Source organism: Sorex araneus, chromosome 5, assembly GCF_027595985.1.
Source record: "Sorex araneus isolate mSorAra2 chromosome 5, mSorAra2.pri, whole genome shotgun sequence".
Lineage (NCBI taxonomy): Eukaryota > Metazoa > Chordata > Mammalia > Eulipotyphla > Soricidae > Sorex > Sorex araneus.
The window spans coordinates 198,678,780-198,693,184 of record NC_073306.1 but is presented as its reverse complement, the minus strand read 5'-3'; the positions used below and the strand labels follow the sequence as shown (position 1 = coordinate 198,693,184).

Below are 14,405 nucleotides of genomic sequence, written 5' to 3'. Positions count from 1 at the left end.
TGTGGCAAATAATCTTGACTCTGAGCTTCAAGTAGATTGGGAAAATATCAAATTTAGAAAGATGCAGGACTGAAGAACTACTGCTACGATTCACTTTACTATTTTTAAACATTATCAGCAGAGAAGAAAAAAAGCTCATAGCAACCAAATAACTCACTTGTTAGCTATTTTTATTAAATGACAAAGTGATTTGAAAAATTTCAATGAAAATGTTTTCTGTGTTACTTACTACTTTTTTTTTCTTTTTGGGTCACACCCAGCAATGCTCAGAGGTTACTCCTGGCTCTGCACTCAGGAATCACTCTTGGGGCTGGAGCAGGTAGGGCGTTTGCTTGCATGCGGCCAACCCAGGTTTGATTCCCAGCATCCCATATGGTCCCCTGAGCACCACCAGTGGTAATTCCTGAGTGCAGAGCCAGGAGTAACCCCTGTGCATCGCCGGGTGTGACCCAAAAAGCAAGGGGAAAAAAAGAATCACTCCTGGCAGTGTTTGGGGGACCATATGGGATGCTGGGTATCGAACCCAGATCAGCCGCATGCAAGGCACACACTACCCGCTGTACTATTGTTCCGGCCCCTATTTGCTACTCTTAAGATTTTGTTTTATGCTAGTCCTTCAGTTCCATAATTTTAGGAGATAAACATAGTTACAAAAGAGAGAAGGCTTTGCTCACTAGGAAGTTAATTCATTTGCACTAACCATTTTGATCATACCAGGTCACCAGTGAAAAGAATATTCTTCAAGCAAATAAGAAAAGAAGAGAATACTCAAAGACAGATGTCCGTTTGCCTGAACTAAACTATAATCATCTCCCTGAACTAAGAGCTTTGGAAGGCATAGGTATTTTATAGTATTTAAATTTATTAGCTTTTTGTTTCATATTACTTAAAATGTATGTTAAACAGAACATTCAATATAAAACTTCATAATATTTAAGAAATAACAGACTTTTTATGTACAGTAAGTACTTACTGAGGAACAGATATAGAGTTTTAAAACAAAAAAGTCTAAATTTTTATTGCTATGTTTTTGGTTATATTTAGCTACACAGTCCAGGCTAATAAGAAAAGAGAACAGAAATCTTTCAGAATCTCGAATTCCCTCTCTGGCCACTCTTGAACTTCATGCGTCAAGTATTGCATTATATCAGGTAATACTTTTTGTGAGCTGGATAGGATTTGGGTCTCTCATACTCCCTGTAAAGTATTTAGAGTGATTTTGCTATTGACTAGACAGGTTTACTTAGGGGATCTAAAAAATTTTGCTTGTGAGGCTAGTGAGATGGTCACTGTCACTGTCACTGTCATCCCGTTGCTCATTGATTTGCTCGAGCGGGCACCAGTAACGTCTCTCATTGGGAGACTTATTGTTACTGGTTTTGGCATTGCATAGTGAGATGGTACAACAGGAAAAGCCCATGCCTGGCATGCAGCTGACTTGGGTTCAGTCACCACATATGGTCCCCTGGGCCCCACCAAGAGTGATCCCTGGGCACAGAGCCATGGGTAGGTCCTGAGCACTGCTGGGTGTGACTCTCTTTCCCCTGCAAAAATGTTTGAAGCTGGAGCAACAGTACAGAAAACAGGACACTTGCCTTGCATGCAGCTGATCCAAGCTCAATCTCTAGTACCCATTTTGGTTCTTTAGGCACCACTAGGAGTGATCCCTGAGCACAAAGGTGGGAGTAAGTCCTAAGCACAGCCACATGTGGCCCAAAAACAACGAAAAATTGAAATTAAAAAAACTGTTTTGCTAGTAAAAATTTGTTGTATTGTTCTTTATACTAAGTACCATAACTACATATTTTAGCTTATAAAAATTAATTTTATAATTATGATAACATTGTCATAGTGTTAATGTTTTGGCTTTTATTTTATAAAGTTATTTACTTATTTATGTATTTGATTTTTGGGTCACACCCAGCGATGCACAGGGGTTACTCCTGGCTCTGCACTAATAATAGGAATAATAGGAATAGTAATTCCTATTATTCCTGGCAGTGCTGGGGGACCATATGAGATGCTGGGAATTGAACCCAGGTTGGCTGCATGCAAGGCAAACGACCCACCCACTGTGCTGTCAATCCAGCCCCAAACAATCATATTTAGTTGTTAATTTATTGGGGGGCTCCTAAGTGGTACTCTGGAGGCCCAGGAGTCCACTGTGATTTTTTTTTTAAATTTTATTTTATTGAATCACCGTGACAAAAGTTACAAAGCTTTCAGGTTTAAGTCTCAGTCATATAATGATCAGACCCCCATCCCTTCACCAGTGCACCTGTTCCCCCACCAAGAACCCCAATATACCCCCCTCCCGCACCTACCCCGCACCTGAGTGGCCAATGATCTTCACTTTATTCTCTCTATTCTTTGGATACATTCAATATTTCAACAGAGAACTGACTATTATTATTTGGAATTTTCCCCCAACAATCAAACCTGCTGAAAAGGCATCATTTGAAAGTTTGTTTTCTATTGCTGAGAATGAAGATTATAGCGCACAGCGGCCTCGCGGTTTTGGATTTCTGTTGTTTTAGCTCAGATTACAGTCTAGATGTATTTCTATAAGTCTCTGGGTGCCAAAATGGGTTAGTAGACCTCCCGGATCATAGTCTTTAAGGAGCAGAGGGGGCCGTGTCATGCGCGGCTGCTCCGGATCTCATCTGGGCCCGAGTCCACTGTGATTCTTGTGGCTCAACAAAAGAATGCAAAGACACGAAGTTGCTCAGACTTGCTGTGCGGGGCCTCCAGGGCCACACCCAGCGATGCTTCGGAAGCCAGAAGTCAAAAGTAGCCTGGCGTGTGCCCGTGTGTGCCACTCTGACTGCTGCACTTCTCCCAGCCTGCAAAGGACACCTCTCTGAATGGACTCAAGGCTGTGTTTGTGTTCGCCTCACCATATTGTTTATTGTATCACTGCATTCACTTGCAATTTAATCTTTCAAAGAGCGGAGCTCTGGAACTACATTTATTTGTTTTCTCTTTTATGGCGGTTGGGGGCCAGTGTGGTATGAAGGTGCACTCCCGCCCTTTCAACGCTCTCCCTTGCCCCAGTTCTCTCTTTTTCATTATAAAAGTGCTTCCAGAGAATAATTTGAGTTTTTTTTTTTTTGGGGTCACACCTGGCAATGCACAGGGATTACTCCTGGCTCTGCACTCAGGAATCACGCCTGGCGGTGCTCAGGGGACCATATAGGATGCTGGGAATTGAACCCAGGTCGGCTGCATGCAAGGCAAACACCATATCCGCTGTGCTATTGCTCCAGCCCCAAATAATTTGAGTTTGTAGGGGTTTGGTTTAGCAAAGGAAGGCAAAGTGCTTTGAAATGTACTCGGTGCTCAGGACTTACTCCTGGCTCTGTGCCCTTAGAGTACTCCTGGCTGGTTCAAGGGGCCATGTCGGTGCTGGGGACCAAACCTAGGTAGGCCTCATGCCAGGTACATGCCCTACCTGCTATGCTATCGCTCCGGCCCCCTTTGAATTCTTTTTCAGCCCACCAAATGGCATCTAAAATAAATAATTCCTCTACTACTTTAGGAATGAGACCACTTCGTGTCGTAGGCACATTCTTACCTCAGCGCCCTTGCAATCCTAAGGAGTCGAAGACGCTGGGAGCCTTCTGAGAGTCAGGGAGGGGCAGGGGATGACACCCTGTGCACCTCCACGCAGCCAAGGGAGGCACGGTGTGGGTGGCACGAGACAGTGCACTTCAGCTTTCGAATCAGGAGGCTTTCGCGGGAAAGAGGCTGCTGTCTGCTAGTGGAGAACAAAACGTGCAGCAGTGAACCGGGATCTGCGGTCACCTTCCCGATAAGGCCGCTCAGGAATCCAGTTTTCCCAGTACGATCTGCCCGGGAAAACCAGCCAAGGACATGAGGCCCACGGTCAGCACGTTTCAGAGGCTAACCGTGCAGGGCTTGATTCTGACTCCGGAGCCTTCTTCCTTCCCTGGGACACTTAACCAGCCTGGGGTGACGCTTCATGGGCGAGGAGCTCTGAGGCAGCTGTCCCTGCCACCTCTGATAACCAGGGACCCCTCGGGCACCAGTCTGTGGGTAATTCTGGTGTTCCCCCTGAGATTCACTCAGTTTGTGTCATTCCGCGCGGCCTGAGTGTCTTCTACAGAGGAATGTCCCTTTTCTCAGCCTGAATGTCCTGAGCCAGCGCCTTTTTTGCTGAGGCGCTGAGAGTGCATAGTGGCGTTCTCCGGGTAGTCAGCAAGCCTTTGGGGGCTGGGGGTGGGGACCGTGGGAGGCGTCCCACGCGGGGTCTTGGGTGAAATGACCGAAAGGACTTGGAGTTCGTGGACAGCAGGGCCCATTGCCAGCTTCCCTGTGAGAAGCTTCATGATGGGTCGCTGAGTGGCCTGGATGCTGTCCCCGTCCCACTCAGCAGAGCATCTCCACCCTAAGAGACGGTGCTGTATTCATCCAAACTACTAACGGGCACTGCGGGCTCGTGCCCACCACCTCAGGTCCACAGTGTTGCCACATCTTACTCAGTATTCTCTAAGATGCTCTGGAGTATTTATTCCGTGGGAACTCGGTGCTCTCAGCAGGACTTTTCTTCGCTGTGAAACCCCAATAGCACTGCCAGAGGGGCTGCAGAAATAGCACAGCGGGTAGGGCATTTGCCTTGCACATGGCCAACCCCGGTTCAATTCCCAGCATCCCATGTGGTCCCCTGAGCACTGCCAGGGGGTAGTTCCTGAGTGCAGAGCCAGGAGTAACCCCTGTGCATCGCCAGGTGTGACTCAAAAAAAAAAAAAAAAAAAAGAACCCAGTAGCACCGCCAGAGCCTGGGCCCTCTGTGAGGGGGCGGGCATCTGCTAAGCAAGGCGCTTCCTTCTTCCCTGTCTGCGCAGACTCAGTTTCCCCTTTCTGGGAGGTTTCCCAGTGCAACTTAGGCGCCTTGCTAGGGCCAGGGTCTTCTTTTCCTTTCTTGCTTATTGAGGGAGGGAGAACACGTCTATCTCAGGGGTTACGCGGCTGCTCTACCCGCGCTGGGGACCGAACTCGAATGGGCTGCGTGCAAGGCTGGCGCCTTCCCGACTCGGGCCCTGGGGCCTGGGCCTGACTCAGATACGGACTTTCTGGAACAAAAGCCACCACTTGGAGGAAATTCGGATGCTCGGCTACGTTTCCCACCGGCCCTGTTTGGCGGCTCATCCAAGGTGGACACGAGAACAGCCCCGCCGAGGGTGGAGGAGTAGCCGGGAAGAGTGGATTCCCGAGGGCAGGAAGATGCGCGACCCTATAGGAACTACAGGGTGTCAGGAAGTTCCTTGTCGCTCCTCCCCTTACATCCAGCGCAGATTCCCTCCTGGCTGGAGCGACTGGCAGCCCCGTGCCCGGGCGTTGTTGCCCTGGCAGTGGTGTGAGGTCAGCGGCGTGCAGTGCTCTCCCGCTCCCGGAAAACTATCTTCAGCATTAGACAGAGCAGGTCTGATGATGACAAATTATTTTGCTTCTGAGGTGACTTCATTGTGCCTTAATTTTACCTCCAGCCCTACGTGCTTATATCTTTTTATTTTAAGTGCTTGTATCTTTTAAGAAGAAATAGTCTCAAGTCAGTAGCCAAAGTTTTAACTTCAAGAATATAGAAAAGGAAGAACACAGTAGACTCCAAGGAGAAAAAAAGTCAATAAGAAATCGCGGTGGTGGAGTGGATGCTCAGGGTTGACTCTTGGTTCTGCACGCAGGGATTGAACTCGGGTCTGCCACATGCAATGCTAGTGGCTTACCCACTGTACTATTGATTCCTCCCGCTCTAAATAAGGAATTTAAGAGCCAGAATCAACCAATTGAAACCATAAAAACAATGTAGAAAAATTAATGAAACTGAAAGGTTTTTAGATGAGTAAAATGGATAAATCTCTAACAAGACTGAAAAAGGGAAAAGAGGAGAGACAAGTTATCCACATTAGAAATTAAGCTCAAAGGTATTGCTACAGACCCCACCAAGTGTTAGAAAGATCATAAGGAACAATGAACATAAACTTTTTAAAATTTGGATGAAATGGACCTTGGAAATGACAAACTACCAAAATTTACTTAAAATGAAATTTCTACTGCTCAATCTTCAAATTCTTTGACTTTTGCCATTTTTACTCTAATCACTTAATCATTTAAAAAAATTTAGATGCTGTATATTTTTTGTCTGAAAGTATCCACTTGCTTCTTCATTAGTGCTTCTCTAATTCTTATTTCTGCCACTTCATTAATTTCAACTATGTTTTCCTTCATGTATCATAATTATAATGCCTGCTTCAAGTGTGTCTGTTATTACTATGCATATAAAATTTCAGTTGGGCTGTCTTATGATTAATGTTGGTTAATTTCATTTTCCCTTGAGAGTTGATCACACTTTACCTTTCTGTTGTTGTTATTAGTGGACCACACTGGGTGGTGCTCAGGAGTTACTTCTGTCTCTGTACTCGGGTCACTCCTGGTGGGTTTGGGGGACAATATTTAGGATGTTGAAGATGGAACCTTGGTCTGCCTTGTGCAATACAAGTCCCCTACCCAACCATACTATTTCGATCATTGGACTGCAGCGATAGCACAGCGGATAGGGCATTTGCCTTGCATGCGGCCAACCCGGGTTCGATTCCTCTGCCCCTCTCAGAGAGCCAGCAAGCTACTGAGAGTATCCCACCGGCACAGCAGAGCCTGGAAAGCTACCCGTGGTGTATTCGATATGCCAAAAACAGTAACAAGTCTCACAATGGAGACGTTATTGGTGCCCGCTCGAGCAAATCGATGAACAACAGGACAACAGTGCTACAGTGCATCCAGATCATTGTGAATATTCTACTGGTAGTCTCTAGGTTGTTATAGATTTTATTAATTTTATTAATTTGAGGCTTCATTTAATTTTTTTAAAATTTTGGGTCCATACCTGGGGGGACTTCAAGGCAACTCCTGGTATTCAGGGGCCAACCTTGCATTGCTGGGGATTGAACGTAAGGTTCCCACAGGCCAAGCATGCGCTCCAGCCTCTTGAGTGTCTCCCTGGCCCCTCTGGTGAAGAGATTCTTGCTTCAGCAGGAGTCATCCAAGTGTTGCTTATCCTATAAATTCTACCTTACTTTCTGTGCAAGGTGGTTCAAATCTTAGTTTCCAAACTTTTTCTTTTTTTCCTTTTTTTGGGTCACACCTGGTGATGCACAGGGGTTACTCCTGGCTCCGCACTCAGAAATTACTCCTGGCAATGCTCAGGGGACCATATGGGATGCTGGGAATCGAACCCGGGTTGGCCGAGTGCAAGGCAAATGTCCCACCCGCTGTGCTAATTCTCCAGTCACTCCAAATTTTTTCGTATACAAATTAGCATCTTTCCTGCACTTGTATTAGTTGGGGGTCAGTCAGAGACTTGTTCAGATAATTCAAACCTCAGTTCAGTTTTCTGGGTCTTTGTTATACTGTTTTAGAGCTATCCTATGTGTGCAGCACTGAGACACGGAGCTAGGGTGAGGGATGTAGCTCAGTAGTCGAGCATTTACCTTGCAGAAGCCCTGGCTTTAATAACTAAACAATATACACAGCTTTAGAGGATTCGCTCCCTAGATCTCTTCCTCCAAAATTCCTTGTGTACGTTTTGGATTGACTGTTCTCCTATTTTATTTTTTACTTTTTGGCTTTTTGGGTCACACCCAGTGATGCTCAGGGCTGACTCCTGGCTCTGCACTCAGGAATCACTCCTGGCGGTGCTCGGGGGACCGTATGGGATGCTGGGAATTGAACCTGGTCACCCGCGTGCAAGGCAAATGCCCTACCTGCTGTACTATCGCTCCAGCCCCTCTCCTATTTTTTTTTTCTAGCAATAAAGGTGAGATTTGTTTCTACCTCCAGACATTTAGCTTCTTGCTCTTCTTTACTATTTTAAGACTAGGATCTGGCCTTTGAGCAGTCAATAAGAGTATAAAACAAAATTACAAACTACCTCTATGTTGAAGTCACAGCTCTATGTTATGACTCCTTTCCTCCATATGCAGTTCTTTCTTTCTCAAAAGGCTTTCATTTGTTTGATAATAAGTAGGAGAGATTAGTTATAATGGTTTTATACTGTCCTAGTGCATGGGAAGCATCTTTTACCATGTGAATAAACAGAGGTTGAAATAGAACTAACTGCATTATTTTCTGCAAGCTACTTGAGCTTTAAAAAGTCTGTTTGGGACATCTGATAATTGGTCAACCAGAATGTTGTAACTTTAAAGGAGTGGAACTTTTGACTCTAAAATGTTTAATTATTACTTTCTAGGTATCAAGATCTCCTCTATCAGATAATCCAGAGGCTGATTTACCTCGGGTGGAACACCAGCACTGAATCAGTTTGGTTCTAAACCAGGTAGGTGGGATTTGTTACACTTAAAGCTGTGAATCTTTACATGCAAAATATTATCTAGCCTGATAAAGACCAAATTTCTTAGTCTAAACATTCTCCAATCAACAGGTCCCATGAGAACTCCTGAGGGACTCAAGTAGTGCCACTTTATTTTTATTTTATTTTTTAAGATTACTTTTAGGTTTTGGTGCCACACCCACAATGCTCAGGGCTTATTCCTGATTCTGCACTCAATAATTACTCCTTGTGGTGCTCAAGGGACCATATGAATGCTGGGATCAAAACAGGGTGGGACGCGTGCAAGGCAAGTGCCCTTCCCACTACAGTGTCTCTTGAGCCCCCAAGTTTGCTACTTAAAAAAAAACAGTTTTTTTTCTCTGGGATGAAATTGCTTTCTATAGAGTAAATTTTCCTTACTCTTTTTTGTTTGTTTGTTTTGTTTTGTTTTGTTTACTTTTTGGGTCACATCCAGCAACGCACAAGGGTTACTCCTGGCTCTGCACTCAGGAATTACTCCTGGCGGTGCTGGATACTGGGAATCAAACCCGGGTTGGCCTTGTGCAAGGCCCTATATAATAAGGCCCTACCCGCCGTACTATAGCTCTAGCCCTTTCTTACTCTTAAATTAATCTCATATTATATTGAACAGGGAAATGTGAATTTAGGACAATATGTGGCCCCCCCTTTTTCTTTTGGGCTGGAGCACAGCGGTTGGGCGTTCGCCTTTCATGCGGCCGACCCGTGTTCGATTCCTCTGCCCCTCTTGGAGAGCCTGGCAAGCTACCCGTGCATATTGGATATGCCAAAAACAGTAACAACAAGTCTCACAATGGAGATGTTACTGGTGCCCGCTCGAGCGAATCGATGAGCAATGGGATGACAGTGACAGTGATGAAAACAAAAAGATACGGTGCATGTTTTATTAGTAATACTTTGCCATGTGACCTTAGTGAAGCCATTCAAGTCTACTTCTCATTAATTCTGTAAAATGTGGTGATAATAAAATGTCACATTATCATTATTGCTTAGTTTAGAACCTGCATCAGATTTGAATTTACTATGCAGTAAACAAAATGGAAGTTTTTTGGTTTTGTTTATATTTGGCCCCACCTGGTGGTGCTCAGGAGTTAATCTTGGCTTTGCCCTCCAGGTTCACTTCTAACAGGGCTCAGGAGGCCATATGTGGTGCCACACAGGGTACCAGGGAGTGAATCCAGGTTGGTTGCATGCAAGGCAAGTGCCCTACCTGCTGTACTATTGCTGTAGTGAGGCAAGGCCCCCAAAATGTAAGTGTTATTCCCTCATTTGCACAGACCCCTTCCAAGATTTTGGGAGAAGTCTTTGTCATTTATTTACTTGAGTTTCTTGATATGAGTTGTGAGTAAGTAATTTACACAACTATCTAAACTACAGGTTCCACAAAACTTGAATCAGTTTTGTCAAACATTGCAATTATTCACATAAAAGGAGCTGGTATGTTATACATAATAAATTTGGTTCCTAATTATCCTAAAATTTAAATTTTGTTTTCTATACTTGTAAACTATCACTCCAGACTGGAGTAATAGCACAGCAGATAGGGTGTTTGCCTTGCATGAGGCCGACCTGGTTCGATTCCTCCGACCCTGTCGGAGAGCCCAGCAAGCTACCGAGAGTATCCCACCCTCACGGCAAAGCCTGGCATATTCGGTATGCCAAAAACAGTAAAAACAAGTCTCACAATGGAGACGTTACTCGTGCCTGCTTGAGCAAATCAATGAACAACGGGATGACAGTGCTACAGTGCTTATACTTGTAAACTAAGGTTTTTTACATCTCATTTACCCAAAAATATCAATCAATATGTTAATTTACCCTTGTCCGAGATTTTTGTCCTATAGTTTTAATTACCAGCTGTAGTTGCAGTATTTACCACAGATTTTTTTCAGAAGAACCAGGGATGTGACTCCAATAATAGACCACATGCCTTGCATATACAAGGCCCTGGAGTTGACCCCAAGTACTTCATGACCCTTAAGTATAGCTGGATGTGACTCTATTGGTCCCCCAAGAACCTTTGGGCATGGTCCTAGTCACAATTAAAAAATTGTTTGCGAGGGATTGGAGCAATAGTACCGTGGGTAGGACTCTTGACTTGCATACAGCCAACCCAGGTTCCATCCCTGGCACCCCATATGGTTCCGTGAACCTGCCAGGAGTCACTCCTGAGTGCAGAGCCAGGAGTTAACTCTGAGCACTGCCCCCAAATTGTTTGAGAGATATTTCCTAGAGCTTTTATTATGAATTGCTATCATTGTTCTAACGTTATGACTATAGTTAATTTCCTACTGCGCCCAGTTTAGAAATGGAACTTCCATTCAGGTATGTCCCTATAAGAACACTAGAGAGCCCATAAGGGGGGTCATTCTCTGTGGTTCCCTCAGCCCCTTGAACCCTGGAACATGCCTCTCACAGATGACGGGCGACTATTGCACACACAACACTGACAAAGCGCTGAAAGAGAATTTCTTTCCTTTTTTTTTAAATTTTGCTTTTGGGGTCACACCCCAGCGATGCACAGGGGTTACTCCTGGCTTTGCACTCAGGAATTACTCCTGGCGGTGCTCAGGGGACCATATGGGATGCTGGGATTCGAACCCGGGTCGGCCACATGCAAGGCAAACGCCCTACCCGCTATGCTATCGCTCCAGCCCCAAGAGAATTTATTTCTAAAAATACCTTAGGTAGAATCTTTGCTCACTCGTCTCTGTGCTTTTTAGATGCTGCTCTGGCACTTGTGCTAATATCCTCTGGCAACGGAACGCTGACATCGCAGAAGAAGAGATTTACAAGCTTCATGGTTTGCTTTTGAACTGCCTCGGTTTTCTGAGAAAGTCCTTGCCAAAGAGGGCCAATTAAAGACTCCAGACGTTTCAGAGGAACACCGAGCAAGTGTCTGGAGACCCCTGAAGCTATTTCAAGATATATCCAGCAAAATTACGGTGGCTCTTGTTACATGAGTGTGTATTTACTATTAGTTGATTGTATATTTAAAACTCTCAAATTACATGTGAGTAAAAGTAAAAAGGTAGGGAGAAATGTAGTGGGGGGAGTGTTCGTGCATTGAACTGAACTCGGCGTTGGTATAAATGTCTGTGTTTGTGTAAAGTGCGCTTAGTGGAGGTAGGTAATAAATGGTAGAATCAGCTGGAGAAAATGAAAACAAAAACAACCCTAGGATCAGTAAAAGAAAATGTTTTTTTTATTCTAACTTAACTGTAAAAGCACATTTTAACATGTGGGTTTTCCTTGTTTCTAACCTTGGGAGTCAATGTATCTACTTTCTGTGGATAGCTGTATATCTTTGTTCCCTGTGATTATTGTTACACTATGATCAGTGTTTTACTGAAAACTGGTCTCTTATAAGAAACATGCTACAATTTCCAAAAAAGATATTTGGAAGAGGAAGCTTTTATTTCTAATGATTTTATACAACTCTGTCACTGGATAGTTCTTTGTGTTTTTAGATTCTGGTGCTGCTGTTTTTGTATGAACTATAGTGGTAAATTAAAAAAATTTTTTAAATGTCGTGGAGTTGGTACTATGCTTCTAATTGAGAGGGACAAGGTATATATAAAAATTAAGAGATGGCACACAGGGTTACCATGACTGGAACTAATAACTCTCCTGGGCCCATTTGGATCAAACTCCCCAGCTAAGAAGAGTTCCTGTTTTGAACATTAATCCTGTCCACTGAGGTTTGTTTTAGAACTCAGGGGTGTTCCTGTCTCCTAGTTTCTTTAAACACCTAGTGCTTCCCAAAAACTTTTTACTAAGGTACAGAATTATTTACCCACGCTCCATGTAATTTACCTACACTCCACATATCTTTCCTAGTCCAGTTTTTAATCTATAACTTTGAGATGGGAGAGTTAAAATCATTTAGCTCCAAGTTTTTGGTTTCTGGGTTTCTAGTCATGTTCTGCATTTATCATTTAGATAGTGATTATTACGGTAAGGGAAAAAAATTGCATGTTTGGTTTTTTTGTCTTTTTTAAAAAATTTTAACCAGACCTATTAGTAGTGTATTGTGTATTTCAAAAGTTATTGGCTAGAGTTTAGCACAAGAATTTAACACTTTTTTTTTAACTCTCAGAAGCTTTATATTGAAATTCTGCCCTTAGAAAACTTGGCTTCAAAAGAGTAGGATGTTCAGAAAGAGTCAAAAATAAGGTATATAAATGTATAAATTTATGGCAGGTCAATGAAAATTTGGTCTAATTTTGACATTCTTCCTTTAACCTTTGACCAGATTAGATTGTTATGGTTAAAATGATCAAAATTAATGTGTAGGCATTTGTAAGATTCAATTAAAATATTATTTTTATTTTGAAAAATGTTGCCAACTCTCTAGAACAGAAAGCAGACAAGACTTAAAAAGCCAAGTGGCTCTGATTTCAATGGGTTTTTGTTTTTGCTTTTATATTTGAGCCACACCACGTGGTGCTCAGGGTTAATCCTTGTTCTGTGCTCAGGGGTCACTCCTGGTGGACTCGGGGGACCATACGGGGCTCCAGGGACAGAACCCGGCACAGCCCCATGCAAGGCACATTCTCCACCTGCTGTGCAATCTCTCTGCCCCCAAGGTTACTTTAAAGATCAGTATGAAAACAGCACCTCAGCGTCCCAGCATCTTAGATCAGTTGCCTTCCATTTCCAGGTTTGCTTTGTGCATCTTTTCTTTCGAACGTGTTTTACGAACCTTAGAATCAAGGAACTAGGAATTATTTATTATGAATCTAAGTTAAGATTGAGGATCCAGGCTGGAGAGAGAAGACAGTGGGTAGGGCGCTTGCCTTGCACGCGGCCAACCCAGGTTCAATCGCCAGCATCCCATATGGTCCTCCAGGGCCTTCCAGGAGTGATTCCTGAGTGCAGAGTCGGGAATAAGCCCTAAGTATGGCTGGATGTGGCTCCAAAACAAAACCAAAAAAGACTTAAAGATTCTACTTGCTTAAAACCCTGACAGAAGTACTCAAAGAACAGTTGGGAGTGTTTTTGCAAACTGGGACTAAGGTACAGAACCAAAATAATTCATTGTGCTTCACTTTACAAGGGTATGATAAAATCATGTACTGATAGAAAATATATGTTTGTGCTGGTCAAGGGAAATGAGCTTGCTGTGTGTATGTATTTTTGAATTAATAAATATTACTGTGTCTTACTGAATTCCACAACTGGTTCTTTTGGGGGGCAGGTGTGAGGGTGTGTGTCTGGCAGTGCTCAGAGTTGGGCACTCCTGCATCAGCCACAACTTCTTATTTCCCTCTAATTAAGAGACTATAAAAACATATACAACACTCTACAGCATATATTTAACAAATGCGTTTTAAATAATCTGTTAATCTTTTTGAAAATTTGGATATAGGATTTAAGGTCAGTGATTCAAGCCAAGTAGCCTTGTTTAAAACAGCACAGCTTGTAGAGATGGCCTGATTAAAGTTGTGACAGGTAAATGTGTGTGTATATCTAAACTTAAGAGCCAACAATATTGTAAGTATGAAATCCAAAGTACAACAATCAAATTTTATTTTTTAATTTTAATTTTAATTTTTTTGCTTTTTGGGTCACACCTGGTGATGCACAGGGGTCACTCCTGGCTTTGCACTCAGGAACTACTCCTGGCAGTGCTCAGGGGACCATATGGGATGCTGGGAATCGAACCCAGGTCGGCCGCATGCAAGGCAAATGCCCTACCCGCTGTGCTATTGCTCCAGCCCCCAACAATCAAACTTTAAAATGCACCTGTCAAAGATGCAGGCCAGGGTGTGGGAGGGAACCTGGTGACGCTGGTGGAGGAAAGGTGATACTGGTGGTGGGATTGGTGCTGGAACATGGTATACCTTGAAACTCAGCAAGAGTAATAAAGTGAGTAACAGTGCCATAATATCTAATGAGAAAAAAGATTGACAGAATCAGATTTAGAATATTGTTCTCAGAAGCTTCCTCAAAAAAGAAATGCAAATGGCCAAAAAGGCACATGAAAAAATGCTCCACATTGCTAATCATCAGGGAGATG

General features: G+C 43.6%; 1 protein-coding gene across 1 annotated transcript in view; it reads left to right on the top strand.

Moving 5' to 3' along the window:
- The window catches only part of CDKL2 (cyclin dependent kinase like 2), a 51,830-nt gene extending 38,275 nt beyond the window's left edge, over window positions 1-13,555 (top strand). The window contains exons 11-14 of the mRNA XM_055140492.1: window positions 718-841; window positions 1,045-1,151; window positions 8,264-8,350; window positions 11,107-13,555. Coding sequence (XP_054996467.1) covers window positions 718-841; window positions 1,045-1,151; window positions 8,264-8,329 — 297 coding nt within the window. The 3' untranslated portion in view covers window positions 8,330-8,350; window positions 11,107-13,555. The remainder of the gene's footprint in view (window positions 1-717; window positions 842-1,044; window positions 1,152-8,263; window positions 8,351-11,106) is intronic.
- The last annotated feature ends 850 nt before the right edge of the window (window positions 13,556-14,405 follow it).